This window comes from Benincasa hispida, chromosome 2, assembly GCF_027475165.1.
Source record: "Benincasa hispida cultivar pf3 chromosome 2, pf3_genome.v1.1, whole genome shotgun sequence".
NCBI lineage: Eukaryota > Viridiplantae > Streptophyta > Magnoliopsida > Cucurbitales > Cucurbitaceae > Benincasa > Benincasa hispida.
In genome coordinates this window covers 11,593,555-11,615,313 of record NC_143479.1, presented here as the reverse complement: position 1 = coordinate 11,615,313, position 21,759 = coordinate 11,593,555, and the positions used below count along the sequence as shown (strand labels likewise).

The window sequence follows — 21,759 nt, the reverse complement described above, 5'->3', positions numbered from 1 at the left end:
ATTTATCCTTATCAATCTCACATACTGGTTGAATATAAAAACAATTTTTTTATTACAAAGAAAGTTAATAATAATTTAAAAATCAAAGATATATATATATATACACACATTTATATTTTTATATTTTTTTAAAAATATATTAAAAAAATAAACGGCTGGGTCGAAAACGGGCGGATTATGGTTCCCATCCCCGCTCCGTCTTCGACTAGGAACCCTACTTTAATCTAGGATTTGGCCTTTATCCTCGATCAAACTGAGAATTTCCTGCTTTGATCAAGGTGGGACCCTTCCCGCGAGGTTGTTGTTTTTTTTTTTTTTTTTTCAACCCTATCCCGATTGGATTATCTTGATTCTTAATCCGAATAATGAATATTCAGATTCTGGATAACGCTAATCCTCGTGGGAGTAAGGGATATAGGCGTTGCGTTGGATAAGCCTTTGGACATTCTCTTCACTCCCGCTTCTGTACAGAGCATAATAATGGAAGCTCTGGCGCTTCCTTCCCTGAATTCACTCACCATTTCCTCTTCTAATTTGAAGAAACGCAGTTTTGCCAGCTTGCCCAGAAGCTTAAATCACTGCAAATTTTACGAACAATCCACCTTAAAGTTCAATGGTGCCCACCGCCATGTACGTAATTATATACCCTTTTTTCAATTTTGGGTGTATTTGATTCTTTTCTTGGAAAACATTCAAGAAACCCACAAAACAATTCAACGATTGCTGTTGCTGGTTTTATTTCTTTACATGATCCATTTGTTTCTGTAATGTCGATGTTTCTGTTCAGCATTTCAATGTTATCAAAATGCAAAGTGATAGTGAAGACTATGAGCTGAAGCAAATGAGGGATATGGCTGCAGCTAAAAAGAGATGGGACTCTCTGGTTGGTACCCACCGTTTATTTGTAATTGTATTGCTTTCTAGTGAATGTTTGTTTGATCATATTAACTAGAGGATCTAAATGCTTCTTTTATTTGCTAGCTGAACCTAATCTAAATCGCACTTCTGCATTATACCAGTCAGTTGAAAATAAGTATGGCAGTGACTTCAATCAATACACCAAACAGGTCCAATTTGATACAACTAATTGGTCTTTTGGGTGTATATGTGTTAGTTACTCAATATTAATTGTTAAACCAAATCTATTATCTTGTAACAATTATTTGGGATTTGGGATCCAACTTAATTTGGAAATCAACAAGTATTATGAGTGTTCATTATGTCCAGATGGTTTAGTCATACTCTCTGAGGGAAAATTCTTCAACGGCATTGTTTCTTGATAGCATTCTTTAAAATTTTAAATTGTTCATTCAAATTTTTTTGTTAGTATGATTAATAAATGTTTGCTGTTTATTGTTTACCAATCATTTATATTTATAGATCCGAGAAGGCAAAGTAAAAGTTCTGGTGCCAAGGGAAGCTGGTTATGCCATTCAGCTCTCTGATAAGACATTGCTTGATGTTCGTCCTTCTACAGAACACAAAAAGGTAGACTACTGAATTGTTTGTGAGAAAAAATCTCATTGAGTGGATCCTTGGAAGTTTTGTTTACTGATTGATGCTTGCGGTAGAGGTCACATGAAAAAGTAACGCTTTGATTTTTGTCATATGTTTCCCAGTGATGCACATGTAATTGGCTCTTAAGGGACCTCAATACTGGTAGATTCTATTGATGAATGCGTAGTCCATGTTATGCTCAGTAATTTTAGTGGCACTGTGAATAGTTCTTAGTTAAAAAATGTTGATAAGGCTTTTGCTAACTTTCACAAGCTATTCTAGGGATTTTATGACAAACAGATCTTCATATTTATTCGTTGTTGGACTCTTGAACTTATGTTTCTCCCATGTTTTGAAGGCATGGGTTAAAGGCTCAACGTGGATCCCAATCTTTGATGTTGATGATAAACTTGATCCTGGAACTCTTTCTCGAAAGGTCACAAGCTTCATGATGGGTACCATGGAACTCTTGCTATATCTTCTTTAAAGAACAAAGTCTAGTTCTCTGGTTGTAATCTTTTGCTGCTTGCCATTGAGAGACAAAAAATACTTTACTTAATTTCCTTCTCAAGATTGCTAGTAAGATTAGTGAATCATACAAAGTAATGTGTATTACCGCCCATAAATTTAGTGGATTATTTTTTTGTCAAGTTATTTATTTTTGGCAGTTAGTCCCTTACATTGTTCTTATATTTTCCTAGGGGGTTGGTGGAGTGGTGTGCCTACAGTATCCTACAATAGGTATAAAGCAGGCCACAGCAATTCTTCTGGTTCTTTTTGTTAATTTGTGTAATCCATATTACTTTGTTTCACTGCCTGTACTTCAACAGCCGATTCTTGTCAGAAGTTCAAGAGAAGTTTCCAAAAGATGCTGACCTTATTCTTGCATGCCAAAAGGGATTGAGGTAATCTCCTGATTTTGATGGGCTAAGATGAAACGTTTTTAAATAATTGATGCTGAGTTGTAAACTGAGATCGCAACTTGGGCCATAATGAATTGTGATTTTCTGTTACTCTTAATCATGATCTTTTGACTTCCATGTAACTAGTGAAGGAAAAATGGCTCAGTATACTGATAGTGATCCCAGCAGCGGGTTCAAGTTATGATTAAACATCTTGCTGAGTCAAAGGATTGCACCACATTGTTATTTTACATGAAATCATTGGACTAAATAATCTTCTACGATATCTCACATCCAGCGTTGGCTAATATTATCGTGGAAAAAATTACTATAGTGTGATATTACTTTTTTTCTTCTTTGTATCAGATTATCACTAAAAGAATCAAACCATTGATATTATTAATTACTTCAAAAGATCCAATTGTAAGGAACTTATAATCTTGGCCGAGCTTCTTTCATCTGAACAACATTTTTGGAAGGTCCCTAGCTGCATGCGAGCTCCTCTACAATGCTGGTTATAGAAACCTTTTCTGGGTTCAAGGCGGTCTAGATGCTGCTGAAGAAGAGGTATCAATATTTTTACGTTGAAGTTTCTGCATTCTCTCTGTTTATGTTTTTTGGTGTCTGTAGTTTCTTGCTGTTAATTCAGTCTGTAAAAGTAAAATTTGGTAATGTCTATCATTTTACCTGGAATAGGATCTTGCCAGAGAAGGTCCTCAGCCTTTAAAATTCGCTGGGATTGGTGGACTTTCAGAATTCCTTGGGTAACAGATGATTTTAATCTATCTTCTCCTTATATTCATTTTGTATGCCTATGGAAATCCAACTCCAGGCTATAAATCATTAATTTGCAAGCAACCTAGTTCTGTACTCACTTCTATGCTCAATATGCAAAAATAGTCAATACTCAATGCATTACGGTCTATGGATAAATGCATTTTGCATAATCTAAGTCAATGCCTGGGAGTAGGATTCAGATTGACTTGTGGGTACTTGAGAATGACCAAATTTCTCTTTCCATGAATTTACCTTAGAATGAATCTCTCAATTATATATTCTTAATGTTTTCTGCATTATTCAGCAGTTATATCTCCTGCAGAAATACTATGAAGTTCTTTGTTAGGGATAGTGATGCTATTTGTTTCAAATGGCAAAAAGAACATTTCAAATTAATTTACTTCGAAAGTGCGTATCTCCCTCTCCTCTGACTCACTTCCCCTATGACTTTCAGTTGGACAGATCAACAAAGGATGGCTGGTGCAAAAGAAGGTTGGGGTTATCGCTTGGTTTACTCTGCTCGTCTGGTAATATTTCATCTAGATGTATCAGTTAATTGGTTTCTAGTTCCATCTTAAATTTCTCTCCTTCAGCCCCATGTTTAATTTTCTTCGCACAGGTTGCAGTCTTTCTTGCTGCTGATGCCCTGTTTATTGGCGCTCAGCAATTGGGTCGCTATGTTCAGGAATTACGGTCTCACTAAGATCACTAGCTGGGGTTCGTGTAGTAGGACGAAAGACATGTGAGACTAAGGTCTGAAGTTTTGGCTAGAGTAGAGAGTTCTGTCTGATGGGGATGCTTGGAATTAATGATATGTATAGGAGAGATCTGCTGATGCTCTGGTGTATATTCTTGAGTCTAGTTCTCATTTTTTAGCAAGACTCCCATTTTGCAGTACTAGGGAAGAGGTAGAGATTTTGAGTTGGAATTTACCACTTGAAGCAAGTTCATGAGTGAGGAATAGCATTTATTGTATGCAACTCTGGGCATTTCTTCATAGTATAATTTGCCTGTATTGCACGCTTCATCTCCTTCCAAATCAATCATACAACAGTTATAATTCCTACATTCATAATGTTTTCAAATTTCAGCAGTCTTCTTAGACTGAATTCCTTTGCAGCTAACGAATCTATACACTTCAATATGGAGTGGGCACAGATGAAAGGAGAAGTTGAACCTTTGAATAATCGTCGAGTTAAGCTCACTTTGATAACTTATTTGGGTGTTTATGTAATTAATTAATTGTTATTAAATAAAGATTTAAACATTATTTTGGTTTCCATACTTTTTGGCTTTGGTTTATTTTGATCATTATATTTTCAAAATATTCATTTGGTCTCTACATTTCCAAGTTTGGTTCATTTTTGTTCTACTTTTAAAATGGGAAAATTATTATAAGAAATATGAAAAGATTAATTTTAATATATATATTTTTTAATTAAAATGAAGATAAAATTTGATGTGGAAATGAAGTGTAAAAAAGAAAAGAAAAAAAAAAAATCAACATTACTACATTTTTATATGAATTAGAAATTAGAAATGGTTACAATAAAATGTGCAAAAATTGCAAGGGCTAAGGCTCAAACCTCGACATAGAAGAATGATGGACAAACACTTCGACTATCGGAGACTCCAAGCATTTCAATACCTTGAAGCATCAATATTAATCAAATAAAAACGAGCATTTTTTTGAAAAAAACAAAAAACATTTTAGAAACAAATTTTCAAAAAAAAAAAAAAAAAAAAAAAAATCAATTGGATAACAAACATACTTGTTTTTTAAAAACTAAAAACCAAAAACCAATTAATTATTAAACCATTATGCAATATATTAAAATTTTTAAAAGTTGAAGGGATGTATAAATAGATAACTATGAAATAATTTGTAACATACTAAGTTCTAGGTGAATTTAAATTATTTTTCCTAAATTTTTGGATTTTATTTTCTATTTAATTTTAAATTCTAAAATCTTAATTAAATTAAATTGGCAACGATTTAGGGGTTAATTAGATTTTGTAGAATGAAACTAAATATGACTTTTCATGTACAGTAAGTTTAAGCAAAATGAAAAATAATAAATAAAAAAGAATGAAATTAAATAGTCATTCTCAAACAGTTCGACTTCCCAATTTTCTGTTTCTACATCTCTCCTCCCACCTAAAGATAAAAGAGTTGTTTTAAAATAAAGAAAAATGAACAAATTTATTTATAAATATAACAAAAATTCACTATATATCGATGATAGATCTTGATGGACCACGATAGACATCTATTGGTATCAGTAATAGATGTCCATCGCAGTCTACCACTAATAGATAGTGACATTTTGCTATACCCGAAAATATTTTCAAAGTTTTACCTTTCAAAACAATTACCTAAGATAAAATTAGGTCAAATAATAAAATTGTAATTATATACCCGATATCTTTATTTTAAAAGAATTACACAAATTTAACTAAACAAGATATTTATTTAAAAAAGTAGACCTTAACTAAACCTTTATTGAATGAATTAAATAGAAGATTTAAATCTTATTGAGTCGATTTGATTGTTGTATGTTGAAATTGAATATGATAAAAATTTGAAAGGATGAATAGACAACTTTGAGATTATTTGAACCATATAATTTGAAGTTTGAATGTTTATTATTTAATCTTTTAATTTTAGTGGAATGCATGAATCAGATGTCTATAAAATAACTAATTAGTAATGTCTCGAACTTTAATTGAGTTTAAATTATTTTCTATTTTTTATTCCATCGTTAAACTCTATTTGAATGAATTAAATTGAAGATGATTTAAATTCTTGTAAAGTTGATTTGATTTTTGTAGGTTGAAATTGAATATGATTAAATCTTGAGTGAGTTTTCTTAAGGGAAAAAACCAGATTCATATTATTATTATTATTATTATATATATATATATATATATATATATATAAGATTTTGCTTTATATTGATGCCAAAAAAAAAACATATATTATTGTTTTTCAAGATCAATAATGGATTTTTTTTTTCCTCGATGACTTTTGAATCGAAACATGCTTCTCATCGACTATAATTTTCCATAAAAAGAGGATTCAATGTGATCATGAATTGTCTTGGTGTTAGAAAATAAGAACGAAATATATTGACATTTTTAGAATTTGAAATGGTAAATAGATAATTATTCAATAAATTGTAACTCTGTGACACTCTAAGCGAGTTTAAATTATTATTATTTTTAAAATTGTTTGGTTTTATATATTCTTTTAATTAAGTTTAGGTTTTAAAATCCTAATTGAATTAATTTGGAGATGACTTAAAATTTATTGGTTAATTAAATTTTTGTACATTGAAAATAAATATGATTTAAATCTAATTGGATAAATTAATTTATTTCAAAAAGAAAAGAAAAAGATAAAGATTTAAATCTTAATGGTCAATTTGTAAGATATGATGTGGAGAAAAAAAAAGAAATAGAAGAGAAAAGATAATATAAAGAAAGGGATTTATTATTCTTGAAGTAAGAACTATAAAAGGTTGATAACTGAATTAAGAGACAAATACCTTTTTGCTGCTGAGTTTTGAGGTGCATTAATCATCTAGTTTTCAAAAATAGGTTTAAAAGGTCTTTTTATTAATAAAATCATTAAATTTAATCATAAAATTGTGAGTATCAAGTTAATTTGGAAAAATATACATTTTAATTATTTTTCCTCTTCTCTCTTTCTTTCGCTCCTCTTTCTCCCTTCCGTCCTCTTCTATCTCCTCGGATTCTCCTTTTCCATCCTTTCTTTTTTTCTCTATCATTTTTCTGCAACTTTCCCTTCCATATACAAACTTGTTGTACCATTTTTATTTAAAATTCCTCTCTACAATATCAACCCTTCTCTTTGACATTAATTTTGTGAGGCATAAAGGTAGCTATGGAACTGCCTTAAAATTTATAAGATTATTTCTCTCTCCTTGCAAATTTCTTGAGAGAGGAAGTCTTACAGTGAAAGAGAGTTTTTTTTCGCGTAATTGTGTGTGTAATTCTCATCTTCTCATATGAAAGAATGAGAGAATCGTTGAAACCAATTTCTCATCGACAACTTTGGAGCAAAAAAGAAAGGAGAAAGGAATCTGGGAGAGAGTAGTAAACAAGCTTAAAGCTTCGAAACTGCCTTCTGAGCAAGGTTAATGTGGATGAAAGCTTGTAGAGCTAGAAAAAGCCTGCTGGTGTTAGGTGAAGAAGATAGGGATGAAGCCAAAATAACACATTAAGTTTCTGTAGCTGGAGGAAAATATTGCATTTGTCTGAAAAATGAGAAATATGGAGAGAGAACGAAATGAGAAATATTGCATTCTCATTCTTTAAGACAAGCACTTCAGATGTCTACTATCCCTTTCCTAAAAGAAGGTTTGTCCGTTCTAGTGACAACATTCCCACTTTTATTATCACTTCCGGTACTACTAATACACCTGCTTCACTGCGTATCAGCCACGTTAGTTCGCCTCCTTCCTGACCCAGCTTACCTACGTATGGATGGATGAATGTCAAACATATCGCTCGAAAGAATCCCCTGCCAATATCTCTCATTCAACGAGTTTCAAAGAACATGTATTGTTAGCGCGGGCCGGTACTCACCCCCAACACTAGTATGGTCAGCACGACAACCTCGAAAGATTCTCCTCTATCAGTGATAATAAGGTATCATAGAACATTTAAGCCCAAGGGGTTGTGGGTTTGTTTCTACCAATTGGGGCTGTTTAGTCGACTTTTTTGATTCAGAACTCTTAGTCGAGCTGATGGCGAGATCGATTTTTTGTTCGAGGTGAAAGAGAAAAAGAGGGGAGGAGAAAACCAGACTTCATAGCTCAGAGAGAAGATCAGAAGAGGGAGAAAGAGAAGGAAAGAGAAGAGGAAAAATATTTAAAAATATATTTTTTCCCAAGTCAACTTGACATATCAACATTTAGTCAATTTTATGACTAAATTTAGTGAATTTATTAGTAGAGGACATTTTAAATCTATTCTTGAAAATTTGGGGGACTAAAATGACCAATTTGAAACATTAAGGACCAAATATACCTATTCTTGAAAAGTTATGGACTAAAAAGGTATTTTTCCCATAATTAATAATAATAAAAAAAAGCTTACCCTCACATTAGCTCGTTGTTGGAGATCATCGCGCCACCAACACAACCGATAGCTGGTATGTCACATCTCCTCCTGAGCTTACCTCTCTTTCTCAAAAGAAGGAGTGAGGACAACAGATACCACCATTTTGTGATATTTACTGCCTATATTTAATTTTAGTTCAAACTTAACGAAAGGTGAAATTCACTTCAAGCTTTTATACATAAAAAAATAAAGTTCATACAGTTCAATAGGTTTTACAAATCATTTGTCTAACCCATTCCCAGCTACTAAATAAGAAATTTAACTCATGGTAGACCTTTTCTTCACCCAGCAACCCAGACTCTTCTATTACCTGTGAACGAAAATATAAGAGAAAAGAGTGAGCTAGAAACCCAGTGAGTGGTAAACAAATTACAGGGTCTCTTTCAACCCTTAAGAGCAAGGGCACAATAACAGCATATCCACACCACAAGGTTACTATTCAAACCTCAGGCTTACCCATATCCATTTCCCGCTATCCCTACACATACGGTAGACGGTTATCCATATTTTCCTATGTGCACATAGCTCTATCTCGTATGGGCTTAGAAACTAGACCCGTCAATCCTCTGACCATCCCACGCGAGGTTCTTCTCACAACCTCAGGAACTAGGCCTTACAACCCCTTTACCATCCCAAGAGACTCCGCCACAAGCTCAGGAACTAGGACATAAGACCCTCTAACCATCCTGTGCGGTGTAATCTTTATCACCATACAACCTACACAAACACAAGTATGAAATTTAATCATATTTAAAGGAACACCACTCACAGTTTCCTAGTTTTTTCCACTTCCAAGCCTTTTGGCTTCATGGTTTCTTTTAGAATCCCAGGTCTGCACTAGCCCAATTTTAGCTTAGAATCTCATGTTTAAGACTAAAATTGTAAGAGTCTACAAGGTGTATGCAGAAGCATTAAGATCTTAAGCACTCTAACTACATTGATTTTAGGAATCAAGCATGCATGTTCATATCAATAAATTAGGATTTGAGATACAGCCTTTATAGAAACTCCAAATTAACCAACCCTTTACTTGAATCTAATCATGAACTCGTCGTGGACTACTGCTAGAGCCTTCCCCGCTATTCTCCGATCTTAGAACGGATTATGAGATCCAACTTGTGGTGAGATTGAAGGGAATTTTTAGGCTTTGAGAGTGGTTTTGGTGTAAAGTTTTGAAAGAACAATTTTCTTCTTCAAATATCAAGATTGCATGAAGATTTTAACTATTAAAGTTTCTTCTATTTAAAGAAGGAAATCATGCAATCAAATTGCATGAAAATTTGATACCAAAACACCCAAAAATTAAGTGAAAAATAAGTGTTTAAATTTGTGGAAAATGTGAGATTTTCCCACTATCCCAAATTCATTTAAAATGAATTTCACAAATTCTTACTTAAAATTATTTTAATTTTAAATAAAATTAATTCAAATAATTAATTTCAAATAAAACTAATTTCTTTTAAACAATTTTAAATAATTAATTAAACAATTTAATTAATCAAATTAATTTAATATGAAATATTAAATTAACAAAACACTAATCCCGAACATGAATCTTCATTCACATGTACAATATTTAAATCATATTTAAATATTTATTACTCTCCAATTTGGTTTTCAACAATTAAACTAGATAATGACGTTATTTATATCACATATAATTAACTATAATTCCCTAAATCGAATTTGAATGTTTCAAATTCTCATCACACCATTCTACGGTTTAGTCTGATATGAGTTAGCAGGGTGACCTGAAGGACCTACAGATCATGAGCTCTAACAATTTGAGATTAACCGGCAGACTCTTTAACCTAATTAACCAACATTTATTAACTATCGGGACACTCCACTAAGGCCCAGTAGCTACACTCTCCTCATTGTATATATATTTTTGTCCATTTGATTTAACCATGATTAGTAAGTCGATCCTTCACAGGTTGTTCGTAATTACAGTTATGTCAAAATTAGTTTTATCCTTGTAATTACATTTTGCTCCTTAAGTCTCACTAATCTTCCAATGAACAATTAGTTTGTGGTCCAACCAACAAATTGAGCCTCTCTCAGGCCATTGAGAGGGTGAGACCATTTGTTCAAGACCCGGAGCCAACACTTAAAAGAACAACCTATCTACTATCCCTAGAGTCAGGTACGAGTAAATTCCATATTGCAGAACTATGTCCCCAACTATCTACTTGATCTTACCTCTAAAATGGAAGACTTATTGAGTCAATGATATTGAGTCACTCTCACTCATGCAGATTAAAGAATAATCCCGAATAAATAGAAGTTCATAGTTAGCTCAGGATTAAGATCGAGTTACCTATCATCGAATTGAACTAGTCAGTCTTAACAATAAACAACGTTATAAAGTAAAAGTGACTATTTTGTAGTTCAATCTTATGCAAACTCATTGCATAGGACGCCCCCGTTTGTATGTCTCCACATGAATGGTTCAGGATCACATCATTTGTATCAAACACAAAGTGAGTCATTCCATTATGTCCCCAGGTTAAGGTATCCAACCTTATCCCTATACTATAGACCGTTTTGGCTTATACTCGAACTTGATCCATTTTTATGTCTTTACATATAGATCAAGTATTCATGCTAGGGGTTTTTAGTTTATTAGATTTAGAGTTTGAAAGGTGCAATTCACATATTCAATAACATTTTTACTTAATAACCTCAATAACAAATTTATTGTAAAATAAAATATGTTTAATGTTTATGAACCATGAGTTTTATGACATACAACTCAACAAACTTCGATTTTGACTAAAACCCCAGTGGGGTTACATATGTATATAAGGGTGAGTGTGACAAAAAAGAATAATAAACTAGGGCATCATATACCCATAACTTCTCCCACTTGCCTTAGATTTACATAACCCGTAGTCCTTGTCACACCCCCTCCCAAATTACCCTCTTAACCTAAAAGGAAATGTGACAGCAACAGTTACCAATCTTCTTATTGGCACTTACTGCCTACTATTGCTTAACCTGTCTTAGAAACCATGAATTATACAAACATACATTTACTGAGTAACCAACATTCAATAGACTTACATCAACAAGGTCTCTTAATAACCATTCATATACATGACACATGTACAAATATGTCTCTTAACAACCATCATGCTAAACTAGTCCCTGTATGAATAAAACATGTGTACAAATATTACACAACAAACACCTAATCTTTCCCAAGTTGGAGTCCTTGAGTGGCAAACTAAAAGCTAGAAAACTAAAAACTTACCAAGCAGACATGTACACAAAACTTTCAAACTTATCGTGACTGAAAACGTAACTGAACTGATTCCTAGTTGAGAGAGAATCCTTTTGCTCTATCTCTCAACATCAGATATCCTTGTTTGAGAGAGGACCCTTTTGCTCAATCCCTCAAACATAAACCTGGGCTGGGGTGAGAACTCTTTTGCTCAATCACCTTACAACCAATGTTGGGAGAGAACCCTTTTGCTCAAGCTCACCAACATCAATAACCTGTCATACGATCGTACCTTCGGTGTCAAGAATCATAACATAATTAAAGTATATTCATAAATTTTGTAAACTAGCATGCGTTCATAACTTAGGAAAATTTGTCTGCTTGGAAACTTATTATAATTTAACTAGCATGAGGATAAACTTTCATTAAAAGTCATAGTTAAATTACAATAAACTTATTGTAATTTAACTAGCATGATTTCTAAAACATTTAGAAAACAATCATAGTCACCCACGGCTTTGAGCAATCCTCCTAGGGTTGATAAGCTTCTCCTATTGGTGTCAACCCTGTGAATATAATAACTCCATTTAGCTACTAACAAAGGTCTCCCTTTCCAGACTAACTTGCATAATTAAGCACACATTTTCCTTAACAAATTGGTCATACCTCTCAACGCCTATCTTACTATGTGTTAAATACTTAGAAATTTCTTTAGGTTTTAAACCTTGGCTATGTGGCAATCACACACCACCATCGCCCATGACACATGCGCTTATCGCATGGCTAGGCGCTCTAACAGCCACAACTCATCGCACAACCCTACCCTCATATATATAAGCTTTCCATGCTCGCATACATAGTCCCATGCTCAGCTCAACGCATTTTGGCGTTCACTCCTACCCTTGCATGTGCGTCAACCAACGAGCTGCTTACTTGTTCATCTCAAGTAGCTACCTGCTTGTTCCAAAATTTTAGATTCAACTTATAATTCAAATAACTTATTTTTTAGGCCTTTTCTTAGAAAATATTCTTCTACAAACTTGTTCAAAATTTTCTTATCATACTTAACTTAAATTTTGAGCTCAGAATTCCTCTTGGTTTGGCTAGAAACTTTAAATCTTCATCACTGGTTCAAGTTCACTTGAGAACTCGACCGTCTTGAAATTTCTTCAATTTCCAACTCAGTTCCTTTGGGGTTTCCATCTGAAAGCCCTACTTTATCAACTAGCTCACTAAGCTTTCTAATGACTTTAGAATCACTTTAATAGCATGAATAGATCGCTCAAACCGTGCATCTGAATTCAGCCTTTCTTTTTATACTCAAGTCTGCATGCTTTACTTTAACTATTAAGCTGCCACCTCATTCCCTAAGTGGGATTAATATATCTGATCACGACAGTTGGCCACTTAAAATGGTGGTTAAGCTGATTATCTTCCCATAATTATCAACACGTAGCTACATGACATCAACATTGATCAATGCTAGCTTACCAACCTTACCATCGTACAACCCCTTGGCTGCATGTCTCAAGGCCATCGCTTACACCATCGCACACTCGTTTGGCTGCATGCCTTAAGGCCATCGCTAGCCTAGGCCCAACGCCTTGCTCAAGGTTGTCGCCTTGACTTTCAAGCTTGCAGTACCATCGCCTAGCATCACACTCTTGCCCTCGCCTAGTCAATCGTTCATGTTATCGCTCGACCATGCCATCACCCATGTCTTGCCTTGCTGCACACCACCTACGCACTCGATGCATGTTCTGGCATATCTCACAACTTTTCCTTGCATAGGTTTGTGGCTAATGCATAGTCCTCACAGCTCGTACACTGACCAACGTGCACGCCCAGCCTTAATGCCTAGGCAGCCTCGCCCATGCCGTGCGCTCAATGCCTACATTTCTTGCGGCTAACACTTAGCCTACTAACAACACCTTCCCTCGCGGCTACCATGCGCCTAAATAACATCAAGAGGACATGGCTGCCACATACCATGCCTCAAGCTTCGGTGCATCAAAGCCTCCAACACATGGTGTCCTTATGCGACCGATACTTCGCCAACAAGGCCAACTCTTCTAGGTACTTGCCTAACCCCCAATGACAAGATCATTGCCTCTCAAGTTCCTCATACCAACGCCTCATGGCATCCATGTCTATTCCCATACTTAGTCAAATTTCCCACTTACTAAGGCCAAACACAAAGCTACCCGAGGCAATACACATCCACACTTAGAATTTTCCTTCTCCACCCTTTTCATTCTTTAACCTTTTCCTTACAATATAACATAACTCATATTTACACCTACTAAACATATTAATCAGTTTATTTAAGTAGGGTAAGTAAAGTTTGGGGTTTACAGTCTTAGATTTACTAGGTGAACCTCAAACACTTTAGTCATTAGGGCCTTTGTAAACGAATCAACAATTTTGTCTTCTAAAGCTATCTGTATGACGATAACGTCTCCTCGATATACGATCTCCCTGATGAGATGGTATTTTCCTTCAATGTGATTTCCGTGCTTATGGCTTCTAGATTCTTTAGAATTGACAACTACTCCACTGTTATCACAATAAACGGTGATAGACAGATGTATATTTGAAACCACTTCTAAATCAGTTAAAAACTTCCCAAGTCATACAACCTCTTTTGCTGCTTCACATGCAGCCACGTACTCTAGGTGGAGTTAGCAATACAACTTTGCTTTATACTCCTCCAAACTATAGCTTCTCCGTTTAGAGTGAACACTGATCCTGAAGTTGATTTCCTCGAATCTGTATCAGTCTGAAAATAAGAGTTAGTGTATTCTGTAAGGATCACATCCTTAACGCCATATACGAGCATATAGTCTCTCGTTCTCCTAAGATACTTGAGGATATTTTTAACGGTAGTCCAATGATCATATCCAAGATTGGATTGAAACCTGCTGACGATTCCTACTGTATAACATATATCAGGTTGTGTACACAACATGACATACATCAGACTACCAACTGCTGATGTATAAAGAATAGGTTTCATGTCTCAACTTCTTGAGGTGTTCTAGGACACTGTTTCTTCGACAGATGAAATCCATGTCTGAAAGGTAATAAACCCTTCTTGGAATTCTGCATCTTATATCTAGACAACATCTTGTCTATATAAGATGATTGAGACATGACTAACGTTCTGTTCTTGCGATTCTGAACAATTTGGATTTTAAGAACAAATTGAGCTTCTCCCAAATCTTTAATTTGAAATTGCGTTGCTAGCTACTGCTTAACGCCGTTCAGATATCCTACATCATTCCTAATGAGTAGGATGTCATCAACATACAACACTAAGACTGTTATAGTTTTGTTAGCAATCTTCTTGTAGCAAGGTTCGTCAACATTCTACTTAAAGCCATAAGATTTAGGATCTAGATCGTTTTGACTACATACTTGAACTTGATCTACATTTATGTCTCTACATATAGTTCAAGTATTCATGCTGTAGCCAGAGGGTTTTAATTTATTGGATTTAGAGTTTAAAAAGTGCAATTCACATATTCAATAACATTTTTATTGAATTACCTCAATAACAACTTTATTGTAGAATAGAATATGTTTAATGTTTACAGATTATGAGTTTTAGGGTATACAACCTAACAAGAATAACCAAGATATCTACTTCTTCACCAATCTCAAGAAGAATAAGTCTCGAGTTATTAGAAAAGTTGGCTCTAATGGGGCCATTTGGAGTGATGAGAACAAGACTAATAAAGTGTTCTCTTCCATCAACAATAATGTGTTGAGTGGTAGTTTTAAACGGTTCCATTATGAAAACTCTAAAGTGAAGCTTAATGATAATTGTTCCTGGATCATGTATGAGTATACAATTCATCATACTTTCGTACCAAAAGAGGTGATACATGATTTCTTTGTACTTTGGAAGCTTTGAAACAAAATTATGGAAAAGGAGAAAAGGAATTCTCCACGACCATACAAACATTATTTTTCCCAAATTGGCCCGAAGCTACAACAACACAAATGGGAGTACATGAACGCAAAAAATTGGAAAAACAAGTGGTTGGTCGTTTAGAAAATGAACTTTGCATTGATGGAGTTAATTTTGAAAATGAATTTTCATTGATACAAGATGATTTTTTGAAGATGACATTCAACAAGTAATGCATGGATACAAAATGGAATCTCCTCACATTTAGGTGGATATCGTTCAACCTTTGATGATAGACAATAACCTGAAATGGGATTGAGAAATCAACATTATGAAAATGTGGAACTTGCTAATAAATGGTACGTAAAAAACAATTTTATTCTGATTTATATTAAAATTACTTCATTCTTTTATATAGAGTTGCCTCTAAAAAGAATTTATTCATTAACAATGTTCTTAAGTAAAGATACTAATTTTTCTTATAGTCCAATAATGTGAATGAAATCACATTATCGTATAATTCAATTGACGAAGTAATATTGCGAAAAGATATCAAGATAAGTCTTCAACAAATATTCAACAATGTGAAACCTTCAAAAACATAAAAAGATTCAAATTATGATCATGAACTATGGTACGTATAAAGCATTTTTATTTTTATTTTTATGTATATCGATAATTTCTTCATTTTGTTTTATAATTGTATTTCAAAAGATTTTAATTTTGTAGATGTGAAATTGTTTCATTCTTTAACAATATTCTTAAAGAAAGACTTTGATTTTTCTTATAGTCCAACAATGCAAACAAAAGCACTTGATCAAGATTATTCAATTGACGAAGACACATTATTTGCAAAAGAGCTTGAGATGCAACTTGAAAAAAGCAACGACGTGGCACCAAATGAAGAAAAAAATTTAAATTATGATAATGAAAGGTATTGGAGTGGTCGTCAAACTTCTTCGTAGGTATATTCTACACGTGAGTTTAATTTTCTCTCCATAAACATTCTAAATCATAATTTTTATTTTTCACTTTTACAAACCCGTATTTTTGCAGAGTATGATCGTTTCTAGCATCACGTCTCATGGAGTTAGCAAGCAATAAACGAAAGCAAACAAAATCATTAAGCACTCTAATTCAACAATTTTAACAATTAAGAAAACATTTTCATAAGATAAATTAGGGTTTGAAGAATATACCTTTGAAAACCTTCTTCAACCCACGAATTCAGCTTCACTCTTGACTCCAAAAGCTTGTAGATCACCAATGGATCTTCTCTACTATCCTTTTGGATCTTAGATTGATTGTGGGATTCAAAATGAATTAGAATTTAGGCCTCATTTTCATCACCAAGTTTTTCTCTTAGAGTTTTAAATTCAACAACAATTTTCTTGAACTCATCTAAGTTATCAGTTAAAGTTTTAGTTGAATCCATTTTAAATGTGAAGAATTTCTCTTTAAGATACATTTTACTAGGAAAATCTTTAGTAGCATATAACTCTTCTAGTTTAGTCCATATTCTTTGTGCAGTTGCTTGATCTAAAACTTGTCTAAGAACACTGTCACTAAGGTTTAAAACCAACATATCATAGGCTGCCAGCTCCCAGTCTTTTTTTTCTTGGGTTGTCACAGTGGCAGGGAGTGTTGATGGGTCAAGGAGGGCCCTGTGAGCTTTCTGCTGGCCGAGAATCGCCTTGATTTTGGCCTTCCACAGGCCGAAGTCTCCTTTGCCATTGAATTTCTCCACTTTGAATCTTGCTATTGACATTTTTGGATGAAAAACTTGAGTCTTGATTCTTCAAGAACTGTAATCTTGTAAGTCTTTTGCTCTGATACCACTTTGTTGGGCCTGCTTCTTGTTGTATGACTGATATGAGTCCAAATGATGAATAATGTGGCCCTTCTTGCTGATCCAATTTCGTGAGTCCAATTATTTTGCCCTAAAAGATTTGGTTTGGTAGAATACTTGGCTACCGTTTGTCCACGAACTTCCAGCTGATGTGCTCCACGTGGTTTGCTCCACTAATCTTTGCCTGATGGAAGTGAAAGAAAAATTAATCTGATGGGTGATGTTTTCAAAATTAATTTCCTCTCTCGTTCTCTCTTTTCAATTTCGACAAAACTTCTTCTAACCTTATTTTTCTGTTTGTTTTGTGCGACTGCTTGAGTAAACGATTGATGAACAAAACATGCAATCTTGAAGAAGAAAGGAAGAAGAGAAGTGCTACACAACGATATACGTGGTTCAATGAAATGTTGCTTACATCCATGGGAAGGAGGGAGATCTTTATTGTGAGCTAAATCACAGATTCTTTCTTTTACAGATTTCAAGTTTTCTTGAAGCTATTGTAATTGTATGCTACAAAATTTGTAAATGATGAGTACTTCTACTATTTTTTGATACAAGTAGTTATAATAACAAACTGTAAAAGTTAAAGAAATGTGAAATAGTTTTTGAATAAGTTGAATGTTTGAGCTTATATTCTTGACTTTCGTTATTCAAAGAAGAAGCAATCACCGCCAATTTAAGATGAATACTTTGAGCAAACCGCAAACCCTCAGCAAGTCCCAAGCTTCCCCCAACAAGGGAGAGTATGAAATAGGAATAAGTTTAGTTGAGGCCGCCACCACACACCCGCATCGTCCACAACCCCAATCCTAACCCCACTTCTAGAAGCTCAAAACCGAGCAAAAGACGTAACATCAACATGAAGTTGAAAACAACCCCTTGTCACAACCACATCCTTGAAACTCATAACCTCTCCCCAGCCTGACAATGCATCTGTAGCTCATGACACCTTGCCTTCAACATGAGGAACACAACCCTTAACATACAAAACATATCTGTCATTCCATGACCTCTAACATCTAACACACCATAGCAAAAAATCACAGTCCGACAGCTCATCAACCAACAACAAGCAAAATCTTGGAAAATAGAAACAACCAAATTAAGATTACATACCATTGGGAGCAACTGATGACACACCCATCCCAGATTTCTTATTGATCCCAAGACGAGATGTGACGATAATAGATCCTGAGCGTGCAATGGAATCTATTGTTAAAACTTTCATTATCCTAAACTTTACATTCTTATACTCTCTTGAACATAGCATTCATATTACAACACATAAAACGTCAATAACATACACCTAGCTTAACGTCTAACTAAATATTCATACAAAAAATGTATTGCGACATGTGGTGAGATCGGTGGTAGATACTGGTAAGCTAACTCTTTCTGAAACTCAAGAGCAACCTAGTAAAAAAATTCAAAAAAAAAAAAAAAAAAAAGAAAGAAAAGAAAAGTACGAGCTAAAAAGCCCATTGAGTGGTGAGTTTAGAATTAAAATAACTTTGTCAAACTATCTTCAAACCATTAGAAAATTAAAAAAACATCTCCTTGTAATATCTTTAAGATAAACTTGTAAAAATCTTCACTAAACCTGTATTCCAACTTAAACATGTTGGCATAGATTGATACACAATCAATTTTTCCTTCCATACGTGCATGTAGGTCAACATTTACACCACTGAAACACATTTTGGCGGTGTATCGAGAAACATATCCATAACATTTACACCTTAAAACACACTCTCAAGATGTATCGGAAAACATAACCATATCATTTACACCGTAAAAACACATTCACGAAGTGTATCGAGTAACACATGGGTACAAGATTCAGTGCATTTTAAATCACTTTATCTTAAATCTCATAACTCATATCATTTAACATTGTTAAGCCATTTAGAATACAACATACTTTAACGCTTCCTTAGACCTAACATCAACTAAAAACATGACGATACTGTAAGTTTGTAAACAATACATGAAAATCACTTAGTAACACTTTCTAAACCATTCATAAACATAAATTTCATGAAACCTCTTAAAATATAATTAATAATAAAATATTGCGTAAAATAAACCACTCACAAAATTATCGTCGATCACCCTTTAGATTGTAAGCAACTCCAACTTCGGTCCGACCTGGAATTCCAATAACTATAAGATTAGTTCGAATTAAATAAAAATAACCCCCTTTTTAGAGCTTCTAAAGCACACACTCTCTCTCTCAGACCCAGGTACTTAGCTACTTCCCACACATCCATCCTAAGCAATTGTATTACACATTGTTCCTTAATTTCGTTTTTTCCAACCTCCATGATCATCTTCAACCTCTTCAAAACCGAAGAAGTTTGACTCAAATACCTCAAATTTTAGTTTGTTTATAACTAAGATTTTGTAATGATCAGCTGGTATAACCTTATAAATACCACTAACTTTGAATTTAAAAACAGAGAGTTATCATCATTTATTGGTTTTCTTGCAAACAACAAATCTGTAAACAATCTTCATCAAGTAAAGATTTCAAATCTTCCTGTGGACGTAGGCAACTTTACCAAACCACGTAAAACACTGTGTCTCTTTCTTCTTCCCTTATTTTTCTTATTCAATCGAGTAAACTCTTTATTGCAAATCGCGCGCCAATCATTTACATTACAAATCGCATCGAGTAATCAAGTTATCGAGTCAATCGTACATCGATTCATCACTATCGAATAGGTCCGAGTATATCGTTTTCACCTTTGAGTTGCACTGAGTATCGTTCAAGAACTGTCGAGTATGATCGAGTATTAACTCTGTTATCATCGAGTTGCATCGAAGATTTAATAGAGACCAGTCAGATGAAGAAGGGAATTCTGATGAAGATCGAGTAGCAAGCAGTCGAATGTCAAGTTCCGAATATCAAGGATTTGGCAGAATTGATTTGAGCCATTTCTTCATCTATTCAACGGTGATCCTGAGTATTTAGGACTCGTGGGATCTTTAGTCCAACAAAAACTCCTAAGAACCCCTTGCCATTTAAATCCAAGAACTAAAAATAGACTTCCTTCAAAATTCCCGCCATTAAACAAAATTTCTTCAAAATTCTTTTCTTAAAAATTAGCAAAATTCATTGATTTCTTCAAAGACTAGTTAATGCAAGAAAATATACCAAATTCTTTTTACAATGTTAATATTTCACGCAAAGTTTTGATTCCAACATAGCCCTTATCCTCATTTGTCCATTTCAAGCCATCTTTATAAAACTATAACAAAACATATAAATATTCTTACCATTAAAGTTATATTTCTTCTTGTTTTTGGCCCTCTAAGAGCAACTTCTTCCATTTAATCTTTTCTCCCTCAATCCCTCTCAGTGTGTTTCACGGCCATGGTTGTGGTTAAATAAAAAAAAAAAAAGTTACTTTTATTTTTCCTTTCCTTTTTATAGAGCTTCCACTAACCGACTTACTATTTCTTCCTCTTTTTGATTTAGTTTTGATTTATTTTTTCTTAATGAAGTAAGAATGTTATCTTTGCAACTATGAAATTCCTCACTATTCTCCTTAATACCTAATTCAAACCTTATTTTTTTCTTCCATTTCTCTTCAAACTTCCTCCTTCAACGATATAGTTTATCTGTATCCATAATATTAGGAGATGAAAATTTGGGTCCTACAACCGAGCCCAGAATAAATTAGCCTGATCACAACCAACAAAAGCATAAAAAATGGTTTCAGGCCTTCGACAGCAAAGTTGGCATTGCGTCGCAACATCCATACCACGATTGATGAGGCAAGTCAGCACAGGTAAACAATTATGAAAAGCTCTCCATATAAAAACCTCACTTTTGCTGGGGCATTCTGTGATGGACAATTGAGACGAACAACCAGGTGGGAATTTAGATGACATACTCATGTGATAACTACTACACACATTCAAGGATCTTGTTTTACAGAGAATCTTTGAGCAGAAACAAATATTTACAGTAAACAGAATAGATTATGCATCATATGCATAAATTACAACATGCTTTTGAACTATAAAAAGGCTTTAGAGATTATACTTTTGAAGAACTTTTCTTCAAGTATATCCCATGAACGTTCACGAACGCGCCGAACATGCACGAACTCCTCTCGAAATAACAACCAGAACTCGAACCAAAAAGGAGAAGGACACTATCACTTGGTGACCTTGGTATTTTTGGTGAAAATCCAGAAATATTGGGTTCTGGCTATTTTGGTTAAAGGGAAGTTTGTGGTTTGGAGGAGGAAGACAATTGAAGGAGGAAAAACTCTATCGCATAGATAAATCTTCAATTGTGTAGTAAACCGAGTCTATCACATAGACTCTCAACCAATTGTGTAGTAAACCGAGTCTATCACATAGACTCTCAACCAATCGTGTAGAAGGTTCACAATTCGTGTAACTTGTCCACCAAAATAATGAAATCATATTTTAT

The 21,759-nt window shown here is 34.1% G+C and overlaps 1 protein-coding gene across 2 annotated transcripts; it reads left to right on the top strand.

The window, feature by feature from the left end:
* The first annotated feature begins 238 nt into the window (after window positions 1-238).
* On the top strand, window positions 239-4,244 carry LOC120071703 (Rhodanese/Cell cycle control phosphatase superfamily protein). Of its 2 annotated transcripts, XM_039024084.2 has the most exons (11): window positions 239-297; window positions 378-630; window positions 788-883; window positions 1,381-1,488; window positions 1,856-1,952; window positions 2,199-2,238; window positions 2,328-2,402; window positions 2,879-2,966; window positions 3,096-3,163; window positions 3,631-3,703; window positions 3,796-4,244. In XM_039024084.2, exons 2-11 carry the CDS (start codon window positions 481-483, stop codon window positions 3,877-3,879), a joined length of 879 nt encoding a protein of 292 aa, XP_038880012.1. In that variant the 5' UTR covers window positions 239-297; window positions 378-480; the 3' UTR covers window positions 3,880-4,244. The 2 variants fall into 2 exon arrangements, with proteins under 2 accessions (XP_038880012.1, XP_038880013.1); XM_039024085.2 differs by lacking the exon at window positions 3,096-3,163.
* The last annotated feature ends 17,515 nt before the right edge of the window (window positions 4,245-21,759 follow it).